Below are 18,163 nucleotides of genomic sequence, written 5' to 3' on the forward strand. Positions count from 1 at the left end.
TTACGGAGGAACAAAGGTTATGATGCATCGGTTGGCTGAGTGAATGAAATTAAATTTTCCTTTCCTGGGAACGTATTATGATTTATTTGGTAAAGTACAATGCGCTTCCATTGCTTTGTTTCATGGAAGTTCAGCTAAACTGGAAGCACTTTTGTTGTTCATTTCTAACGAGCGCACCCAAGTGAATCAGGGCAGGTGCAGGAATGTTAGAATGTCAGAAGAAAAATACCGAATCGTAAACGAAGCAAAGCAAACAAAAGCCGGCTAAAAAATTCTGTTCGAAAATTATATTAGTTCAGGTCTAGGCTCGGATGGCACTAGGATTGGGCGATCTTTAGAAAAAGATCGATCTTGATGAATCGATTTTTAAAACGGCGCTGGGATCGATTCACTGATTAAATCGGTACCAAAGAATCGATCTTTGCTGAATCAATCTTTGAAAAATCGAATGCCTTTTCCAATTTATTTGCTTGTTCTATATAAGTATTGTCTTCTCTTTCAACATGATATAAGCATTTCACATTTTTAATCGAACATTCAAGGCATTTCAGTATGATTCTTAGATAAAAAGGTAACAAAAAACTATAAAGTCTAGAAAAAAAAATTATTTTCCAGGGCATTCATCTTGAACCGTTATGGATTTATTTAATCAAATGAATTAATTAAAAATTATCATTAGAATTCAACAACTGATATTCATCTAAAACTCAGCTGACGAAAATCCTTTTAAATGCAATCGTATCATACGCCTGGCATTTAGTCGAAATGTTGGTAGTAGTCTCAGTTATAGAAAAGAACCTTTCAGCTGGACCTGATGTCACCATCCCATTTCGTTATAATTTCCACTGCCAACCTAGCGAATAAATGTCCAATCCAATGTTTATGAAATTTGTCAAGTGGTTTTCTGTGAGAATCAATGTTCACTGAAAAACAAATTTACAATTTTGTTTCTACGATTGTCGTGATTTTTTTTCTGGGTAGGAAGAATCGGTCCGAAGAATCGAAAATAGAGAGGAAGAGATCGATCTTCTATATATCGATCCAAGATCGCCCAATCCTTTTCACTATCATTAATTTGACATCCTCGAAAGCTATCCAAATGCTGACATTATGTTTATAAAATTTGTCAGGTGGTGTACATTGAAAAAAAAACCCTCTAAGATCGAAAAAATCGAAGGAAAAAGATCGATCTTTACGATTTTTTCGGGTACAATGAATCGATCCAAAAAATCGGAAATCGAAATGCAAAAAAAATCGATCTTCTGAAAGTCGATCCAGGATCACCCAATCCTAGATGGCACACATTCTACGAAGGCTTAAAACAGTAGTTCTATTTAAGATGGTAACACAATATATTCGTTTCAAAACCTTTTTTCTCCTAAGCGTTTAGCTTTGTTTAACCTTCCTTCCAGAATTTCTTTCGTCTGCATGCGTTGATTTATATTGAAATCTTTCTAATTATAATTCTAGTTCGTTCACACGAATTGGACAATTCATGAAGTTCAACAGACAACAGACACCAGGATCCTTACTGGGGGCCATGAGTTGTCTTTGATAGGGTTAGTGTCCTCTGTCCATTTGATATCGTGCATGCCAGACGCGTGGACTCTAGGGAAAATATATTGTTCCATACAGCCCCGTCATTAGGTTTTTGTTAGAAAGAAACCCCTTAACTCTCTAGTAGAAAACTTTGGCAGCCATATAATGGACCGATGATTTACGTGGTTTTCTAGCAACTTTCTCTTTAAACATGCTCATTTGAGCCTAAAAATCCTTCTCAGCCTGGGATTTTCTTATCTATAAGATTTTTAAATTTTTCAAAAGTTTGTTTGAGAAAAAAACCCTTTATTGTAAAAAGAGCTCAGGAATATTGCCAATTGATTGACGCAATCTTCTCTGCGTTTTATAAAGAAATGGTCGAGTTGAAAGCGTTCAGCATTTTTCTGCATGAAAGAAAAAAATCATTTGTGTTGTACCCAGAGCACAACCGCGCTATTCACGAAGGATTGACACAAATATTTTATTCTTAATTCTTAATGCTTAATTATCATTTCTAATATTATTTTAATATGCATCGAAGTTTTAGAAATAACTCTTTAGTAAAAAAGTCACAGGAGGGTTGTGTCCGAGACACGAACGCATAGGTGACGTAGGATTCCGTTAGATTATCTGTTGATTTTGGATATGTTTGAAGAATTACATCTTTCAACTCTTTGATAATGATTTGGTGGCCCTGAAAAGGATCGTTTTGTTGGTTGTTGGATATTATTTGTTCACTCCACCAGTTTTTACCGAGTGATAATGACAGAAAGATAATGGTAAACAGACGTTGGATGGTGCGTATCAGATAAAAGATACCAAAGTGGAACGAGATATGCTGAAAACCACCCTCTGTGATACTAGACGAGATGCCTCCTGTGTTATGTAAGGATGAAATAAAGAATTAAAACTCACCAATGTAATATAAGATAATTACCAATACCGAACACAATTACCAATTTTTCTCATCAGTAAAAACATGTTACATTACAACATATTTGAAATGAGAAAGGTAATTTTCTTTTATAATTTTTACTTTCTGAGTGTTTATTCAACCCAATGCGAATTTTAATTGGACTAACAGCACCCAATACTATATGTAGAGCATATGGGAAATCACTTTTTCTAATATTTCCTCACTTTATCAATTTCTCTTGCCGTTTTAACTTTCCGTGGGTGAAAATAAACACAACAAACAGACAGCTTAAACCAAACGACCCGTTCTCGAGCGGGAACACACCTTGGTTTTTATTTATGAAAATCTCGAAATGAAATTTTACGAAGCTACCAACATTAAAGTTCCAAATTTAAATTTTATTTGCTAGAACTAATCGTATCACTCACCTTACTAGCAATATAGAAATGCCCCCGGCTTGCATATATTTACAATGCCGGTTTCCCCTGGGCCCCTTGGTTTAGATGTCTCTGTTAGGGAATACATTTCGGAAGGAACATAAACTCCCCCTACTTTCATGTATTTGCAATGTCGATTTCCCCCAGGCAGCTTGGTTATGATGTCTCTGTTTGGGAATACATTCCGGTAGGAACAAAAGCTTCCCCTAGTTTCATGTATTTACAATGGCGACTTCCCCCAGACAGCATGGTTTTGCTGTTTCTGTTAGGGAAAACATTTCGGTAGGAACAAAAGTTCCCCCTACTTTCATGCATTTGCAATGCCGATTTCCCCCAGGCAGCTTGGTTTTTATGTCTCTTTTAGAGACCCGCCGCATATGTCGTCAATTTCGACCCATCAGGAGTGGGTATTTCCGTTAGGATAGCGGTTGATATTTTTCAATTTCTCGATAGTTAGTTTCATGACATATATTATTTTCTTCAATATAAAAAATTGTTATGGAGTGCCGAAATCGATTGACGCAAAAATTGCATCAATCCATCATGAAATGACTGAGCAATAAGCGTTTGAAATTGGACAAATTTTCACGATGTGCTCTATTTTCAATTTGTACCCTAATATGTTCCCGAAAGACGTAATCCTACATCAAAACTTTCGGCGGCCCCGGAAAGGGACGATGGTTTATGCAGTTGAAGATTTTTGACAGATGATTCATTCTTGTCCTCGCAAAAACGATACACAATCCGGTCATATGTGTAATTTTGTATTCATATGCCAATGCACACACTGGAATGAGCATTGATTACGAACCTTCTTCTCTTTACAATACAGCTATAACACCGCGGCTGACTTTTTCTCGGTTGATACCCCCTCGGTTGTAGCATAGCGGCTTTCAACTAAATAGTTAATTCGCCTATAACTGTCGGTCATAGGCGATTATATATTTGATCATACACCACCATTATTCCACGTTCCTTAACCACTGACACCTGCCGTTGACAACACATAAAGCAGCAACAAAGTGTGCATGATGCTTGATGCTTGAATACAGAATCCCTCTTCGCCAGACAGCATGAGAACAGACGTGGTGTATCATTTCGTCAAGCCTCCACCTTAGATTTGAGGTTGCGAGTAAAATTGGTTCTCTGGGTTTAACATCTTTCGCTCACAGCATACTATCAACCCTACGAATTTTGATTGAATGACGTTTCTCGTGTTGAGGCTTTTCACCAAATGTATGGCGTGCTCTGTGGTCGTGTGGCTTCAATTATTGCATTAGTTAGATTTTGTAAGCCCACAACCCGTAAAATCTTTCATAAAGTGAATGGACGCAGCTCCAGTTGTGGACCACGAAGCCAACCGGACCTGTTTGGGTCTTCCACGACGCTACGCTCTACAACAGCAATAGTTCCTCGGCACGCACTGTAAGGCGGCTCGCACACCGGAGCAATAAGCAACTAACAACTATCAACATACAATAAGCAATATTATCTCCAATGGGTTTTTCCATTTAATTTTTGTTGATCTCGCATACCGACGCGATACGATATCACTATCGCCTTTGTAGAGCAACACATATTGCTAGCAACACAACGTGTCGGTTGAAAAGCAACTTATAGCCCAGAATTTGGCAAATTTCGTTCAAAAGGCAGGTTGGTTGCATAATGTCAGGCTTTTTAATTCCTTTGGTATACGAAGCAAAACAAAATACGTTGCCTGTCGCATATTGCGTATTGCAGCTTGTTAGTCGCTTATTGCTCCGGTGTGCGAGCCGCCTAAGACATCGCTGACGAGACGTGTAACACTGCAACGCTACCTGTAATCTAAGAAATCTAAATTCTAGAGGCGAATGAACTGAAAAGTTTAAAGCCTCTTTAATCCAACATCATCATCATCATCTAAATTCCCTAGATCAGGGGTGGCCAAACTTTTGAGCATAACGGGCGACTAATTGTTCAAATGCTAGGCCGCGGTCTACCATGAATGAAGTACTGGACAATAAAACATAGTTTTAAACCTCCTGTACTCGCGTGCAAAATCATAACTCGTATGTCACAGACTGTGCGTGTTTCTGTAATTTTGCAATACGAAACTTTTTTTAAAGCAAAAAAAGATATAATTAAATTTAAAAAAAATTAAAATTATAAAAATAATCATCGGTACTAAACAATTGATAAGTAATACTTTGTTTTTTGTAAAGTTTCATCAATCAAAATAGTTGATTTTTTAAGGAAATCGTCATTTATGAACATACAAAGCAGTAATTTTCCATAAAAAAAGACCCGAGATGATTATTATATTCCTCAATTACCTAGAGTTAAAGGGTTAGCGACTTGACAGTTTTGTGTCTTCGTGTGAGCGACCCCTTAAAATATTTTAATGACCTGTCAATGTCAAAACAATAGTCAAAATTAACATTTTCAACTAGGTGAAGTACACGAACGAGCAACGCTTAATAATTGTTAAAAATTACTACCGAAAGTCGGAGTCAGTGGTTGCAACTTTAAGAGTGCTTACTACAATTTTCGGCCGTAATAATCGTACCAGCCGACAGTTCAGAATTTGAGTAGGATGTTCTCGTGTCAACGAGAAGCCGCCCCGCACGAAGCAACGAAAATATCTCGACCGAAAGTAGTAAATTCATCCGGAATTACCCAAATCAGTCAATTGCATGGCGTTCTCAAGAACTGGACATCCCTCAAACCTCATTGTGACGCATCTTGCGAAAAGTTCTTTAGCTACATTCTTACAAGGTCAAATTGACTCTAGAACTAAAGCCACTTGACCATATGAAACGACGAAACTTCTTCTTGGGCTCTGGCAAATCTTGAAAAAAAAGATGATTTTTATCACAAAATCATCTTCAACGATCAGGCTCGTTTTTGGCTAAACGACCAATATTGGTCAACAAGCAAATTGTGCGTTATTGGTTAGATGCAAATCAATTTGTGCTTCAAGAAACACCATCGCATCCGCAAAAAATACTGTTTGGTGTTGTTTTAGTGCCGGAGAAGTGATTGGGTCGTATTTCTTCACCGATGAGAACGATCGTCATGTGAAGAGCGCTATCGCGACATGTGGTTAACTGTTTTCGACCAGAATTGGAAGATCTTGATATCAATGATATGTGGTTTAAACAAGACGGTGGCACTTGCCACACAGCACACAATACAATGGATGCATTCAAAAGTAAGTTTGGTGAATGTGTTATTTCGAAAAATGGATCTGTCAATTGACCGCCTCGTTCATGCGATTTGACGCCATTGGATTTCTTTTTATGGATCTTTATCAAGTCACTGGTCTATGCCATCAAGCCAGCAACTTTAGAAGAGCTCAGAGACAACATCCAACGTGAAAATCGCAACACTCGGGTCGAAATGTGTGGCCGAGTAGTGGAAAATTGGGTTCAACGGATTGATCGCTGTAAATTTTTCTATTTTGTTAATCGATAGAATCTTATCGAATCGAGTTATTTCTCGAACGTCTGCGAATTGCATATTTTGAAACATTTCCGAAATGTTTCCCAAAGCAAAACATCAGGAATGTAACAAGCAAACTAAACAGCTCGAAAAATTATGCCGACAGCTTTCACCTGACTGTATCTATAACAGCAAAATAGAGCTAACGAGCAAAATTCTGTTTAACTTGGATTACATGATAGAGTCAATATTTTATTTTAGAAATTTCTAATTTCTCATTCACTAGTTGCTCTATTCATGAATATATTTCTTGAAACAAATCTGCGCAATTAATTCACATTACTTATCACAGTTTTTATATCAATGTAACAATACTTCATTAAAACTGGCATTCGCAGTCTTCAAAAGCGAAATTTTCTCCAAAAGTTTAGCTCAGATTAATTATAAGGTTTCGAAAATCAATAAAAACAAAATTGAGTTTGTTTCCGAATGTTTCCAGCATTTTCAATTGGTCATTCAACAAATGATATGCCTGGAGAAAACATTGCTAAAATTGTTCCTAAAGGCAATTTTTTGCTTTATTACAAGTTATGGTTGAACAACTGGATGTGTTAATATTTATTTATTTATTTATTTATTTATTAAAAGATACATTCATCTGACATAAGTCTTAATGAACTAGAGGGTTTAATATTATATGAGCCTAGAACCAGTAATACGTCGCTGGAAACGAGCTGCAGGTTCTCCAAACTCGAAAAGCTCCTCAACTGAAGAAAATGTGTGGATCATGCTCGTAACAGGCTCGTGTTGTCCATATGAAGTGCGGTGTGGGTCATGCCGCAACAGGGACGTTGACCGGAGAGATCTGCTTGGTGCACGCAGATTCAAGCGCGAGAGTAGGTAAAAGGAGTCGATTTCATTGGCCAAAATCTTTGCGACATAAGTTGCTTGTTGAATTTTCCGTCGGCGTTCTAATGTATCCATACTCAGCAAACGACATCTTTCAGCATACCGAGGCAAATTTGAAGGATCTCTCCAAGGAAGTTGCCTTAGGGCTCGACGAATGAAAGTTCTCTGGATACGTTCAATTCTGATGCTACATGACAGTTGGTACGGAATCCAAACCACAGACGCAGTCTCGACAATTGGTCGCACAAGTGAACAGTATAGTGCCTTTAGGCAGTACGGGTCGGAAAAATCCCTCGAAATCCTGGATATAAATCCTAGCTGTCGATTCGCCTTAGTGACTACCATTGATCGATGTAAATCAAACGAAAGCTTTGGGTCCAACGTTATCCCCAAGTCACTTACTTGTTCAACTCTCTCCAGTACAACATCATCAATCGAGTAGTCGAATGTGATCGGTGTCCATGTTCGATGAAAAGTCATTACTACACATTTAGATATACTGACAGAAAGTTTGTTCAAGCGGCACCAGTTAACAAAGAGATTCAACATTTCTTGAAGCCGAAGGCAATCTTCGATGTTCTTGACGACGATGTAGATTTTTAGGTCATCGGCATATATGAGCACACAACCACTTAGAAGGATGAGCGTCACGTCGTTGAAAAATATTATGAACAGCAATGGTCCTAAATTGCTGCCCTGAGGAACGCCCGATGTTGCGATGAATGGCGCAGAGATACAAGATCCCAGCTTAACGCGGAGAGTTCGATTGAGCAGGTATGATTCGAGCCAATTCACTAGACTATCAGAGACTCCCAATCGAGACATTTTCCGCAGAAGGATACCATGATCGATGCGATCGAAGGCTGCTTTCAGGTCTGTGTAAACGGTACCCACTTGAACTCTGTTTTCCAAATGTGCAATACAAGTTGACGTAAATTCCAACAGATTCGATGACACAGAGCTCCCTGGCATAAAACCGTGTTGCGACGGAGAGATGTAGCTTTTGACATTAAAGAAGATAGCTTCTTTCACAATTATCTCAAATATTTTTGAAGCAGCAGAAAGACTTGTTATACCCCGATAGTTTGTTACGTCTCGTTTGTCGCCCTTTTTATGAACAGGAAACATAAAGGAATGCTTCCAAATCTCGGGAAAAATTTCTTGATCCAACGATGCAGTAAAGATCCAGGCTAAGGGCTCAGCTAAAGCATCAACACAGCGGCAAAAAATTATTGCAGGTACACCGTCGGGACCCGGAGGGATCGATTTCTTTAATTTCTTAACGGCCTTAGTGACATCCGTAGAGCTAATCCCAAATAAGCGCAGATTAATGAGATTCTCTGGAACATTGATAGCTGCTTTTACAATTTCATCCGTATTCGCAGTCGCATTCGAAAAAACGGAACTGAAGTGATGAGAAAAAAGGTTGCATGATTCGAGCACAGATGTTGACTCCAAATTGCCCAGAAACACGGACTTTGGAATAGTCGATGATTTACGTTTGGAGTTCACAAAGTTCCAGAAACTTTTGGGATTTCGACGCAAATTGGTCTGAACACGCAAGACATACGACTTGTAGAGGGCTGAATTGAGCTTTCTATAGGCGTTGCAAGCTCGATGAAAGTTGCGTTTAGTTTCAGTGGTTCGATATTGGCGGAGTTTACGCTGACAGGAATTTTTGTCGCGTCTCAAAAGTCGCAGGATAGGAGAGCTCCAAACAGGAGAGGCAGCAGGTTTTCGTCTCGGAGTATTGTCATTAAGCCAATTGCAAATAATATGGCAAAATGTTGCAGCCATATCATTAACGTCATTTGTTGCCAGCCTACTGTTCCAGTCACAACTCTGCAGATAATCGTTGAGCATGGAAAAATCGATTTTGGAGTAGTCTAGCGGCTGTTGAATAGGGTCAGATGATTCACAGTTAGCACGGTCCTCACAATCGGTTAGAGTTGGTAAGGAGAATAATAGCGGAGGATGATACAGATCAATAGGTAACAATGGGCATATCGCTTCGTTCACAACAATATTGCAATTAGCATCACATACAACCAAATCCAGGATCCGACCCCGATAGTTGCGAACTGAGTTGTATTGCCGAAAGTGCAGGAAATTCAAACCATCAACTAGAGCAGCGCTGGCAGCAGACATCGTGGAAGCTTCCTGACTTAAGGCTTCGTCGTCAAGCAAATCCCATGTGATGTTAGGCTGATTATAGTCGCCACAAGCAAGAAGAAGATTACCATCAGGCATTATGTCACGTAGCTCATGCAGCGTAGATAGATGCGCATCAATAACACCTACATTCTGACTTCGATCGGGAGGTATATAAACGGCGCAAAGCATTAACCGCTTTTCACGAATACAGGCAGACACACAAACTTGTTCGAGATTATTGCCATGCATTGTGCGTACCTCAACAGATTTATGATGACTTGACACTGCAATAAGCACTCCTCCTAATGTAGTTTTGCGACTATTACGTGGACTACGGTCGCAACGAAAAACGTTAAAGTCGGTTTCAAAAAGTTGTAGCGAGTTGACACTGTCGTCAAGACCGGTTTCGATCAGGATAATGACCTCGTAATTACAATCACAAATCGCTACGATGAGGTCATCGATTTTTGTTTTCAGACCGCGTACATTCTGGAAGTACATCCAGACATCATTTATGCTGGTGGTCACACGTCTGTTGACACGAGATGGTTCGAAGCGTTGCTCATGTTGACTGGAAGAGTTTGGAAATCTGAAGGGGGGAACATCGTCAGGCAGGATAGGTTGAAAATTACATCCATACTTGCCTAGACAAGCAAGTCGGAAGACCTCTTCTCTCACATCAGACACAGGGCCGGGGCGACTACGGCTGCATACATGGCTAATGGGCTCGACTGTGCTAAGTGGATAGGAGGCTTCCAAAATGCTTATTTGAGTGCGCCCCGGTGTCCATTCATCGGCTATGTTGTGGCTGAGATGGTTGCTGCTGGCTTGAATGTTTGGTTCACAGCAGATGGCCGCCGAAATTCACGAAAAAGAACTCCTTCCGGCCACGATGACGGATCCAAGGCATTCGTTTTCAAAGCCGGATCAAGACCAACTTTGAAAGAGACGAAGCGCAAGTTGTTGGTGTCTGTTCCTTTGGCAACTAATTTCACGATTTCAGGTTCTGTTTCGATTTCCAGGTTTGCTTTAACCATTGCAGAGATTTGATCACTTGTCACATCTGGACGGATATTAAATAACTAACTATTTGAAAGAAAATATTAAAACGGAAACTTTAATGAATAAATATCTACTCTTACAAATAATATGTGTTATTGAGGTTAGCAGAAACACCTTAAAAAATTATCACGGAAAAAGGAGGAGGGATATTCAATCAATTGCGTTTGAAGATGACCCTATCCTAAGACAGCTGGCGGGCGCCTAGGAATACCTACGCGGGCGACCGGTAGACCGCGGACTACCGTTTGGCCATCCCTGCCCTAGATGATGGCAATCTATGTTGACTCGGCTCCTCTCTGGTGCCCCCAATAAAATCTAGGGAATCAAAGTTCCCTAGATGTTTGCTATTAAGGTGAAGGTGGAAGGAAGCCATTGTAGTAGTATAGGTAAAACCACGTGGGGTTATAGTGTTTGTGAGAGAAGAGCAAAGCACACGTAAATAGATCAATTCATTTATCAGACTGTGTGCTTCATTGACACGAGTCTTCGAATACATTTGAAAAAAAAGTCACAGGAGGGTTGTGTCCGAGACACGACCGCATAGTTGACGTAGGATTCCGTTAGGCTATCTGTTGATTTTGTATATGTTTGAACAATTTCATCGTTAAACTCTTTGATAATGATTTGGTGGTCCTGAAAAAGGCTTTGTTTTGTTTCGTTATTGGGTCATGTTGTTCACTCCACCAGTCTTTACCGAGTGATGATGGATTACCGAGAAGGATGGTAACCAGTCGTTGTATGGTGCGTATAAGATGAAAGATACCGAAGTGGAACGTGATATGATGAAAATCGCCCTCTGTGATCCTAGACGAGATGCCTCCAGTCTTATGTATGGATGAAATAAAGAAAAAAACTCACCAATGAAATATAAGATAATTACCAATACCCGACACAATTATCAATTTTTATCATCAGTAAAAACATGTTACTTTAATATAGAGAAACCATATCTGAAATGGAAAAGATAATTTTCTTTCATAATTTTAACTTTCTGAGTGTTTATTCAACCCAATGCGAATTTTAATTGGACTAACAAAACCTAATACTATATGTAGAGCATATTAGAAATCACTTTTTCTAAAATTTCTTCACTTTTCCAATTTTTTTCACCGAATAAACTTTCCTTGGGTGAAAATGAATTTGGCCACACCTTGGTTTTTGTTTATGAAAATTGAAATAAATCGTTTCATATTTCAAGTCATTTTTAACACAACTGCTACCATATACAATTTTGCACTTACACCTATGCTAAATTTTTCACAATACGCGATCGGTCATTGATATGAAATTTCACGAAGCAACCAACATTAAAGTTCCAAAATTAAATTTTATTTGCTAGAATTAATCGTATCACTCACCTTACTTGTATTATAAAAATGCCCCCGACTTGCATATATTTCCAAGGCCGATTTCCCCCGGGCACCTTGATTTTGGTGTCTCTGTTAGGGAACACTTTTCGGTGGGAACAAAAGCTCCCCCTACTTTCATGTATTTACAATGCCGATTCCCTCCAGGCAGCTTGGTTTTGATGTCTCTGTTAGGGAACCGCCGCATGTGTCGTTAATTTCGACCAATCAGAGGTGGGTATTTCCGTTAGGATAGGGGTCGAGATTTTTCAATTGTTCGATAGTTAGTTTCAATGTATATATTATTTTCTTCAATATAAAAAATTGTTATGGAGTGCCGAAATCGATTGACGCAAAGATTTCATCAATCCATCATAAAATGACTGAACAAAAAGCGTTTGAAATTGGACAATTTTCACGATGTGCCCGATTTTCAATTTGTACCCCAATATGTTCCCGAAAGACGTAATCCTACGTCAAAACAATTTAATACTAAAGCAAAATGAATGAACGATATGTTCCGATGAACAATTGCAAATATAAATATAATTCGTATTATACGCGGTAACATGAGGAAATTTATACATGCGAATTAGGGCTCTTTTGGCATTAACAAGTTCTTCCGCGTAGTAGCTCGATGTTGATAATTTTTAATATTTTCCTTCGTTGATCGTATTGTTTTCACATATTCACGTTGGAGAGCCTTAACAGCAGATAAAAATTTAATATCTTGTGAGAAATCGATTAGAGTTTGGTTGATATTACTTGATGGGAAGTGTGCGAAAACGATCATTTTGTTCACATTGTTTCGCAAAATTATTGATTTTCGGGCGAGGGGTGAGGGAGGGAGATGAAAGAAATGAGCGCCATTGTGGCAGCCATTTGTGGCTAGCTTCCACCTTCACCTTAAGGCAATACTTTGAGCTTTAATGGGACAAGCCCCTTCTTCTTCTTCTTCAATGGCACTAACGTTCCTAGAGGAACTTCGCCGTCTCAACGTAGTATTACTTGCGTCATTTTTATTAGTGCTTAGTTGAGATTTTTATGCCAAATAACACGCCTTGAATGCATTCTGAGTGGCAAGCTCTAGAATACGCGCGATCACAGTGCAAGTCTGAGGAAATTTCTTTGACGAAAAATTGTTATGACGCTAACCACTCGGCCACGGGAGCACTATGGGACAAGCCCCCTATTACGCAAAACTTCGGAATCCGACGGCTCCTGAATAGTCCGTCTGAGCGAAGCTTGTGAACTACTTTTCGGTTTGGGATTCCTCGCTCATTTGTTGTATTCCTTATTTCTGTCTGTGGAGCCTGGTTGCCAACGCTGATCAATGATTTCGGAATAGCGAACACTGGTTGAATTTGCTGTAGATGGTGGATGAATTGAACTACTTTGCTGTCGTCTAAAATTGAACTTTATTGGTCGATAAACTAAATTGAACTGAACTCCTATATTCAATCCACTAAGCAGGATTGAATATGACTTAATTTATATATACAAATTTTAGCCTAACCTAATTTCGAAAAGTGAGGGAAAAAATATCTCCCCTTCGTAGCCATATAATCAAACCACGTGGTTCTCTAATCTTTCTCTGCCCTTCGTGCTCATTCCATGCGCGATAAGGGCGAGACCTAAACATATATATTTTATCACCTCTCGAGTGGCCCATACGGCGTTCTTGCTTTAGGTCTTACCAAAACATGCTTCCCACGAAAATGGTTCAAGTAGGAAACCAAACATCCAGGAAACATCCAGCATCCATTACCTCTATTCCTTCGCCTAATGCGCTATCTTCATGCACTATGCTTTATTGCCCTGATCCTTAACATGCATCATAATTATGTGCCGCTTATCGCTTAAACACATGTGTCTGGAAATACCGCTAGACTATAACCCTGGTTTGGAAGGAAGCTGTGCTCTGCTCTTGCATGAGCATTAACCTAATCAACAGAACGTAAACAAGAGCAATTTATTTGGCTGGATTCATCTCTATGTCGTGAGAGGGGGCTTACTCTGGCGCGCTTATCTTGGAAACTATGTGAAACAAATTGAAGGAAAATAACAAACATGCGGTTCCCTTCTGCTGGCATTATTTTGTCTACATTGGTCCTTTTATTTATTGATTTCAAAGGCAAATGTATTTCAGCGTATAGTAGCTGAATTTCAGCTAAATCAGCCGTATAGTTGCCGAGGTAAACGGTTCAGCTGCGAGATACTGACTTTCAGAGGGCACTTACGCACACAACTACCAGCACTTAAAAAATAATATGTTGTCCTAAAAATGACGAAGACGTTTTGTGACATGATTGATTGATGTTGTTGCCGGGCAAGTGGGGCCTGTTTTCAAGTTATTCTATGCTGTCCATAGAGTCGGATTTTGACATAGAACTACGTCTTTCATTAAGGGTGCCAAACCAGAAAACAGGTCACGTTTTTATGAAATAAAGTTAACGTTAATAACTATTTTTGCCGTGAACGGATTTTGGCGATTTACCTACCAAACGAATCGGAAATTCCCTAAGCTTTGTTTGATATGCTATACATTACAATCCCATAGTCTATATATGATTTAAATTGATGAAAATTGGAAGCATTCCCATTTCCTCATACATTTGTTCTGTCCATTTCTGTGCTTTCCCGAACAAAGCTGTCAATAACGAGCAACTTATCGACGAGCAACGAAGGGGAAATCGCAAGATATAAAGTCTCCATGAACAAAGGAAAAGAAGAAGAACGAAGGGGAATATTTGCCTAGATTATAAACAGTTGATCTCGCTCAGGAAAACTTTCATTCTTCGTGAGGAAATCGACTGAACAACATCGTTGCTGGGCGAGCTGGACGGCGAGGGATCGAATGCCTTTCTCAAGGCAATGGGGGTGGAGGAGTAATATTATGGATAAAGTAAAGTTTTCCAAGGGCCTTTTTGAAGATTAGAGACGAATGAACTAAAGAAGTTTAAAGTCTCAAGCAAGGAAGGAAGGCAAACTTTCAGTATCGTTCTGTATTCAGAGCAATGAATATCGCTTGTTCTTCCTTGTTTTGCGTCATCACATGTCTTCGTTTCGGATTGAGCTGTGGACGCGACCAAATTACTCACTCGCTGATGTCTCTGGCATTGCAGTCATTGCATCAACCTTACGCTACGGTATTGGTAATGAATCTCTGCTGAGGCAAATATTCAGCATTTTTGCAAGCAGTTAACATTGTTTGTTTTCTGTCATCAACGCATTGAACTGACGCTATGGTGAAGCAGGTGTTAAGGTTGTGCACCAAAAATAATTTGGAGAATACCAAGTTATTCAATAAGTTATATTAAGCTATTAATGCTGCTTTCAACTAGGATTGCATTTGCGCGAATAATGAAGCAGTGCTACTCTTTTCGAGGTTGTTGAGATTAACAGATAGTTTTTATTTCGTTTATTTAGTCACCAAGAAAGTAAATGTCGTTCTGAAATGTTGTATGTGATTTGGTTTCGCTTGCCAGTAGCAAAACTTTCTCCACTAAGGATGACAGCTGCGCTTATCTCGAGCATGTATTTTTCTGCGAGCACAAGAATGAATCATCAAACAATTATCGTCAAATGATTCTACAATAAAAACATATTTCAGGACGACCAAACTGATAGAATAGTTATTTCAAAATTTTCGTAGCATTTTAAAATAATATCCGTAATTATAAACAAGCGACTTGAATTAAACTACAGCGTCAACGTCAACAATGCGGTCGTGTCTTGAACACATCCTCCTATATTTTTTTCCCCTGAAAGAACTCAAAGATACATGAAATTTGAAATTGCCCTGATGGAACATGACGGTTGTCACATTGACTGATTGTGGATGTTTTTCCTGGATTACATAATACAAATTATCATATATAATTGTATGTTATACAAATAAAATATGCCAAATATCTGTAAAACTGACATTTTCGAAATAAGATTCTGGAGTGAGATAAAAAGTGGTCTCACAACACTATCCTGAATGTGCATTTATTCAATTCGTGTTGTCGGCATTGAGTTTCGTGTTCTGTCATTGTGAAGCGAGTCATTACGATTTTTTAGGTAGTATAAACTCACGTTTGAAACAAAAATAATGCAAAAATCAGGAAGATTAGCATCCCTGATCCCAAGCAGGCAGCAGTCCAAGATCTTGCCAGTAATCGAGGGTAGTTTTCTGAATTGGCCAAAATCTTTACTCGTAAGGAAATCGCACATCCGGCCCGTTTCGGTTAACACACCCTCAATTCAAACTACGGCTGAGAGAATATAAACGCGGTACTCAATTGTAAAATGTTGGCCGACAGAAATCTGGTTTGTGCGCTTTTGGTCAGGAGGTATACCTTGCTAAATCGTTAGCGGTCTACATGACTTCATTCAGATTTTCACTGGGCCTAATGAAAACAACCCAAGAGTGCACCATCTGGATAGACCTGGACACGAAGAGAGGACAAAGCAGGGGAGAAGGCAAAGACGAGGATTGAAAAGGAGTGGAGACAACAGAGAGAAAAGGTGAAATTAGAGGTAAGGTAGGGTCGTTAAGGGGTAGATAAGAAAGGTTTGCAAACTTTTTTGAAAGGGGCTTGGTTGGGTTAGCTGCCTCGTCTCCGGAAGAAAAATCTTCCAGAGTAGGAACTCGTTTGAGTAACTTCGCTGTTTCTTTTTTAAAAGCAAGGAGGGAATTAGTTTCTCTCTGTGTATTCATTCCAACAAAGTAATTGCTAAAAAAATATATACATAAAAACAAATAAAACAATTTTTTTGACTCGTTCATGTACAGAACTTTTTTTCGTTCTCAAATTTCTAGACTAGAATATCTCCTTAAGTGAAATAAACAAAATATAGATCAACAGTATAGTTAACATAACTACTTTTTATCCCTGAACGCTGTGTTGAAAATTATTGAGCAATCATCAACATGCGATAATCCGAATTGAGAAAAAAACTCATTCATATTTTCATTCTTCTTCGGTACTTCTATTTGAATATCATTCTCGACTGGAAAATATTTTCCAACATATAATACGCATTCATATCGCAAACGTTGGTGGATGTCCTATTCTTCTTCTATCCCTGCAAATCCCCATCGGATTGGATCTACAATCAACACACTTGTGTTGAATGGAAAACACGCGAGCATAACAAGTTTGCCGGGCGCAAAGATGAGACGGCGGGAAGATGCTGTTATCCTATTCCTTGGAAGCGTAACGAGCAGCAACTCGTCCCCCTCGATAGAGCGCGCGTTGTTGGCAATGGCAGTCTTGCAAGAAGCCGTGTCACCACAGCCACCAGTCGGAAGTGCGCCTTCCGGAAGAGAGAGAGAGATCGCGAATATGAGTATAATGCGCAATAAAACAATTTCAGAACGCCACTTCCCATTGGCTTTTTTCTTAAACTGGTCTAACGTGTCGGAAGGAGAGCACTTGCCTTGTTCCATTATGACATTCAATGCAATTATATTCTTTTGTTTTGCTCTGGAGCACGAGATGCTTCTGTGTAGGACACTGTGCAAGTATTCTAGAATTTATAATTCTTAAGTACATATAACGATTGCATTGAAGAAGTCATTAGTTCAAAAACAAATTGAAATTTTTCAGGTAGTACTCATGGACACAGTGTGTCAGTTAAGTTCCAGACACAAAGTCAATAAGAAGTTTTTCCACTTTGCTCAGTACACGATAAAGCATTCAATCTATTATATTAACATAGCTTTTCTAGCGTAACATAACAAACCGTATTGCAATTCAGTATAATTAGGAATTCCTTTCGCCTCTCAACCTTGGAATGCAACATCATATACAGTACTAAATAACATTTTGATTGCATTTTGACTTGTGCTTGCTCAAACTTGCTAGTTTATCATTTACAGCACGTACGATAACAGAGTCTTCATATTGCGAAGTCTAGCGCAAGGACTCACGTGGGGTGCTATTTAATTACTCTATACAAATTGTTCCTCACTAGCCCAAACTTCAACAGAACAAGTCTATCCGGGCGAACACCTGACTTCTTCAGAATTCCCATTGAAACCCTGCTAAAATTTGATTCTGAACGATGCCTGCATCTTCTCTCGTTTCAGATTCACAAATTCCGGCCTCTCGAAGGAATGCTCGCCTCGCTCGAGAACTGAAAGTTTCTTCCGGTAATGTACCTTCCGCTGTTACACAATTTTTCAACCATTTTTTTGCTCTTCATTTCGTACTAACCTCATCTTCCGATGGAGCCATCGAACACTACTATCTCGCTGCGTGTGTAAGTGCATCGTCATCTCACGGGATCACGTCGGGTCCGTGATTGAGCCCGACGTGCCAAATGCAATATTGAATCCCGGGCACAGCCCTTCCACTCGATTTATTGATGATGAGCGACGAAATCGCTTC

At 39.2% G+C, this 18,163-nt stretch overlaps 2 protein-coding genes across 7 annotated transcripts in view; both read left to right on the top strand.

The window, feature by feature from the left end:
* The window catches only part of LOC129767021 (uncharacterized), a 478,091-nt gene that overhangs the window by 187,682 nt on the left and 272,246 nt on the right, over positions 1–18,163 (top strand).
* Positions 1–18,163, top strand: part of LOC129769883 (diuretic hormone receptor-like) — a 252,668-nt gene that overhangs the window by 185,226 nt on the left and 49,279 nt on the right. For 4 of the 6 annotated variants that reach the window (XR_008741992.1, XR_008741993.1, XM_055772394.1 and 1 more), the window contains one exon: positions 17,863–17,925. The exons of the other annotated variants lie outside the window; for them this stretch is intronic. Coding sequence is in view for 2 of the 4 variants with exons in the window: in XM_055772394.1 (XP_055628369.1) it covers positions 17,863–17,925 (63 nt within the window). In the remaining 2 variants the exon portion in view is untranslated. The remainder of the gene's footprint in view (positions 1–17,862; positions 17,926–18,163) is intronic. 6 annotated transcript variants of the gene reach the window in all.

This window comes from Toxorhynchites rutilus, chromosome 2, assembly GCF_029784135.1.
Source record: "Toxorhynchites rutilus septentrionalis strain SRP chromosome 2, ASM2978413v1, whole genome shotgun sequence".
NCBI classification, from domain to species: Eukaryota; Metazoa; Arthropoda; class Insecta; order Diptera; family Culicidae; genus Toxorhynchites; species Toxorhynchites rutilus.